This window comes from Condylostylus longicornis, unplaced genomic scaffold, assembly GCF_029603195.1.
Source record: "Condylostylus longicornis isolate FDR11 unplaced genomic scaffold, ASM2960319v2 ptg000027l, whole genome shotgun sequence".
In the NCBI taxonomy this organism is placed as follows: Eukaryota; Metazoa; Arthropoda; class Insecta; order Diptera; family Dolichopodidae; genus Condylostylus; species Condylostylus longicornis.
Window position 1 is genome coordinate 4469459 of NW_026577996.1, and position 6000 is coordinate 4475458.

Below are 6000 nucleotides of genomic sequence, written 5' to 3' on the forward strand. Positions count from 1 at the left end.
AAAAACAAAAAAACGTTTTGTCTAATTACGATTTACGTATACGATGGCCGCCGATGAAAATAATAAAAAAAAAACGAATAATTTGTTTTTGTATATTCTTTAATAGTAATGATTTATAGTAGTCGGAAATGTTCGGAATTTAGGTTATTCTAATTTAAAAAAATTTTGTTTTTTGAATATATGGAAGACAAAAATAAGTAAGAAAAATTATGTGACGTACAATTAAAATTTTTGAAGTCTAAACAAAAATTAAAATAGAAGTAAGGAAAAAAATTTTTAAAATATTAACGAAATGCATTCCCAAAATATACAATTTTTGTTTGTCATTTAAAATTATTGTATAGCATGCAAATCCCGGAAAGAAATTCAAAATATACACACCTTGTATATTTCGTAAATTTATTTAATGATATGTGAGATGCGTCCTAAAATTATGAAATTCCCAATAAATTCGAAAAGGGATTTGTTTCACAAAATAATTAGATTTGATTGCAGATTAAAATGTTTTTTCCTTTATTCTTAGTTCAACCAATCCTCTGAATCGCCCTCTGAACAGCAACAAAAAAGTTAAAAAATAGGTAAGATTTTTTTTTAAAATAATAATTTTAAATGCCATATGTTCTCTATTATGGGCTCGACAAGTGTAGTTGCCGCGCTAGGGTCGATCTTGAGCAATTGTGCAGGCACTCCGTCCACATCTGCAGCCTTGTTTTCTTTTAATTTCACAATTACGTCCTTTTTTTTAAAGAGGCTTAGTGTTAAAGTGGCTAATGTTGCTTTAACCTTCTCGTTCTCTTTCGGGGGTTTCTTGGTCCAATTCATTTGTTTCATTGAAATGCTTCTTCCATATTACAAGTTGTTCTTGAGTGTTTGTGATCTTCAGGTTACCTTTCTTGTCTTTTATTAGATGGTGTTTTTTGATCTTTTTATTTGTATGTTATCAACTACCATTTGTGTATCTCTGACTATTTTGTTGTGAAATTTTGTATAGTGTTCTTGTTTTAGGGTTATCATTTTGTTGTAGTTCCCTGTGGAACCCACACCAGAACTCTATTGTTTTCATTTCTCATCTGATATCCGCTTCTTTTTCCCCGGGCGTAGTATGTCTTATACGACCTCACCCACCTGTCTGTCAGTATATGCGACTTCCCGTAAAATTAATTGAATTTTTTAAGAAGCCTACTAGTAGAAATACAATAGGGTGAGCGCATATCTGCTTAATATTAAAAATCCGAGATTAGGTTCCAAACTATTTTAGTATAACTGATTTGATATTGAAAAACAAAACACAAGCAGAATAAATACATAAATTAGTTCTATTTTTAACCAATTAGCCAGAAGTTCCTTGTGTAAACAAAATAATTATGTGAAAATTGATAATTTTCCAAAAAGACAATGTTTTTGTCACTAAACAAGTTCTAGAAAATGTGCACATATGTTCGAATGGCATGTTTTCTTAAAAAAAAAAATTTCTGTCATAAATGAAAATTTATTGAAAATTTTGTTACATTTTAGCAACCTATACATCTCATATATTCGTTTCTCGCTGGTCTTCTAGTTTTGTTGCCAATTTCTAATTACCCAGAAAATTTAGTGATCAAAGGAAAATTAAATTTGAGCAGGTTTTTTTCAAAATTTTTTTTTTTGTTTTCCCATTTCACTATTCAAGGTTGAAAAGAGTTTATTTTAAGTGTGGTAAGCTAAAAACACAATAATACACTTTTTGTATATTTAATCAATTTTAATGTCAATTGATTAAATTTAGTACATACGGCAAAAATTCACTTTCTACTTTAGTTTTAAAATTTTTCAAAATCATGAAAACTTTTTAACATCTGTTTTTTAAAATCTATATCTATGTGAAAAAAAAATATAAGAGAGAACAAAATTCAAATTGGCGTGAAAAAAATAATTTTAATCGGTTTTGCTGATTGTGTATCACGGTATGTTATACACACTATCCGTTTTTATGATATTGTAACTCTCGACTTAACCAAACTGTTAAAGATTTTGTAAAACAAAATATTAGAAGTGTCTGTCCTTATAACTGCACTATGCTTCTTGCAGTACACTAATTTTGAAAAAGATCTGTCATAAATATCTGCTACAATTCATTTACAACGTACATGCATACAAACGTGATTCTTCAATTATTCAGTGAATGCGATCAACACAAATATTTGCCCAAAATGTTATTAGATTTTTACTTAATTTATTCGATCATAAATTTTAAAAATATTAAAATTAGTATGGGAAATTTATAATAAGCAATATATAAATTAAAAGGTATATATGTATATGTATCATACAAGTATATAATATATATGATAATAGCATTTATTTATAAACATAATGTGTTCATAGTTTTTATTTTGCGCGCAAAAAAATTGATTGCAATTTGCTTATTTACATCAAACTAAAAATTTTCATGTTCTAAAGATTTGTGTGAGAATATTTATGTGGAGCTATTTAAGTACCATATGTACTCATAGTGTTGCCGAAGTAATGCGATTACAGTATCTGACTTTTAATTCTTGTTTATATAAAATTGCTCTATCCTCTTCTTTCTCAAAACTTTTTGACTCTCTTGTTGTATTAACGGTAAAGAGAGTGTAACGTAACTAATAGAATAGAACGTTATTTAACAGAACAATTTATAACGTATAAAATTTCTCGGACTAAATAAGCAAAAATTGTATTAGATAAAAAAAAATATACTCGTATAACAATATCGAAATATAACAATATTATTATTATTGTCTTACCTTAATTTAAAACACATTTTTTTTCTATAATTTATTATACATATTTTGTAATATTATAATACATCAGTATAACACATAAATAATCTGTTATACAATTAACATATTAATTCAATGTTATCTGTTATACATTTATTTAGTAATACTTAAATGTTGCATATTAATATAGCTTGTATTTAATTAATTAGTATTTAACAGAAACTAATATAATTACATTTTTCGTGTATAACAATTTCTTGTAAATATGCTTATATATTATTTGTAAATTTCATAATAATCTCTTATACATATTATAAAATGAAAAACATTTTACATAACATTATTGCAAATTCACTTATCTCACTTTAATTTTTTTGTTGTTTTTTTTTTGTGTCATACATAATTTAATTTTTTACTCAATTTTTATCGAATGCACCAACATTTTATGAAATGTTCAATTTTATTTACGCAATATGAGTTTTCTTTTTGTACTATAACATCATGGCGTTTAGATTAAATTAAAAGTATTATACGAGTTGGTGATTATTAAAACGCCTTTTTAAATATTAAATAAAAATATTTTTATATGTTAGTATGTAGGTATTAGAAAACTACAGAATGAGAAAAAAAAATAACAAAACGATTTTTTTTTTATGTAATAAATTTTAAGAACATTTTAAAGGTGTTTAAGATCAGTTGAAGTTAACACTTATTTGAACAACAGGTGGTGGTCGATCACCTTATTAAATTTATAGTAAAAAAACTACATTGATTTTTTTTGTTGTTGTTGTTGTTATTTTTGAATTTGCTTCTCTTTGTTTTACAATTTTTTTTGTTTGTTCGTTGTTCTTGTAACTACGTTATATATGTTTAATTTATGGTGCCAAAATATACCACGGGTTGCGCGCGAATCTAATACGAACAAAGTTAATTTTATTGTACAATAATAATTTTTGATATTTTCTTATTTATTATGGCATTATTTTTGAGTATTGATTTTTATGGGTGGATTTTTAATATTTTAAATCAATACTTAAATATATATACATACATATATATTTATATATTATATAATAAATATACTGTACTATTTAACAGCTTTAATATATACACAGGAAAATTTTTAAATATAAAACAAAAAACACAAGTACACGTCACGACGACTCTTGAATGTTTTGTATACTAAAATTATATTAAAAATTTTTTTGATGTTCTAAAAAATTTTCTTTATTTAATTTATCTAAATATATATGTATATGTATGTATATATACAATTTATTTATGTTATACTTATGTGTATATAATGTACAGTTTATGTAGAAAAATTTTATATATTAATATAATTTTTTTTTATATATTATTAAATGAATCGCGTATTGTATATGAAAATTCTATAATTGTTAGAAATTATTATTGAAAAGGAAAACAAAAAAAAGTTCAGGAGTGCTAATTGGAGATATCAATAATACTAGTATACTATATATGTATTTGTACATATATTTTATAACTATTTTAAACATGCCTGTTTATTATATGTTTGCCTTATATATAGACATAATTGCTGCTATATATACTTAAAGTTATAGCATAATCGTAATAGCATTTTAATAATAGATTTTTTTGTTTTCAACTTTTATATCTGCTTATTATGAAAGTGTTATACTATATAAATTATTTGTAATTTCTATTTTATTGTAAAATATACATATATATATGTAAGTAAACACAGTGATATTGAAATTAATGTATACAAATTTTTAGTTTGGCTAAAATAAAAAAGCTCAGCTCCGTTAACAGCAGTTGGCAGAATCAATTAGTCCGAAATAGCAGAAATAGTCCGAAATAGCAGAAATATCCCGAAATAGCTATTAAAATATGGTAATAACTATAGAATGTGGTATTGTGATTGTGATACATTGTTGCAAAGATAGCAAAATTTCTGACATCGGCACATAGATGTAAGCTTATAAATATTGACAGAAATAGGTATGATAACTTTTGTTTAGAGACATTGGTAGAAAAGAAAAAACATGAAGGAATTTAGCGCGAAGACGGTCTTGGTCTATGAAATCTTTAACTGAAAGTGAACAAAAAAAAAATACAGAATTCTAGTAAGAGAAAATTTGAGTGAATTCGCATAAAGATTTTTTAGTACAAAATATTGGAATTGGTACCGCAGTCTAGTTAACCAGCATCATCTGTTAATTTTAGAACGAAATTTAATGCAACTGCCTTCTTATATTAAAGAAAACTCAACAATAACAACAAATCATCTTATTTTACAGCGTTAATCTATTAAATGAACAAAAATTCAATTTGGGTTCATTTAATGGAACTGTACTGTATGTTATATGTAATAATTTATATATAGAAAAAGAAAATTAAAATAACTTATAGATTAAAAATCTAAAAGTATAAAATTTTGTGTATATTATTATGACCATGGCATAGAATTAGAAGTATGCATGTATGTATAGTGTCATAGTATATAGAAGCGTCATAAATAACGTGAAGAAAACTACTGGTCATTCTGATTTTACACGATTTTTGTGTAAGATACTAAGAATTTTAATTTTTTTTTTAAATTTTCGTCTTGTAATTTGTTTTTTAAGTTATACCGGATGTATTTGTACTTTAGGTACATTACGGCCCATATTCTGTGAGTGTTTTATGGAAATGTACGGAAAAATAATAGAATTCAAATAAAATTTTATAATAATAAAGACTTTCTTCTTTAAATTTTCAATTAAAATAAAATAATTTAATATTAATTGACTATTGTAATTAATATCTTCCATTTTCTTGTATAAAACCTTGAACCGTTTGTGAATCCCATAAAAATTGTGTCATAAACATTTAAACAATAATTACTCAACTGCCCCTATTTGCCCGTTTGTTTTGTAATTCCTTCATTTTTGGAATATTTGGACTGTTTATACTAATTTTCACAATCTTTTAATTAAAATTTACATAAAAAGCAAGGTGATATTAATTGAAAATCATTTTATTCAAATGATTTTATTATTTTCTTTAATAATTCTTTAGTTTTTATTATGCTACTTCAGATTTTTCAGAGTATTGATTATTATTTCTACCATACGTATACGCGCTGTATGTTGTATATGTAGTGGTATACTCGAAATTAACTGTAAGAATTTTGTAAATATTAAAATTTCAATTGATTTTTATTAATTTTGTATGTAAAGTGGAAATGTTAATTTATTTAATTTAGTGTTAATTTTAGTGTTTGATATAAAAA

The 6000-nt window shown here is 24.6% G+C and overlaps 1 protein-coding gene across 1 annotated transcript in view; it reads right to left on the minus strand.

Moving 5' to 3' along the window:
- Positions 1-2797, minus strand: part of LOC129607330 (protein Shroom-like) — a 77825-nt gene extending 75028 nt beyond the window's left edge. Inside the window, exon 1 of the mRNA XM_055518269.1 lies at positions 2766-2797. Coding sequence (XP_055374244.1) covers positions 2766-2782 — 17 coding nt within the window. The 5' untranslated portion in view covers positions 2783-2797. The remainder of the gene's footprint in view (positions 1-2765) is intronic.
- Positions 2798-6000: the final 3203 nt, after the last annotated feature.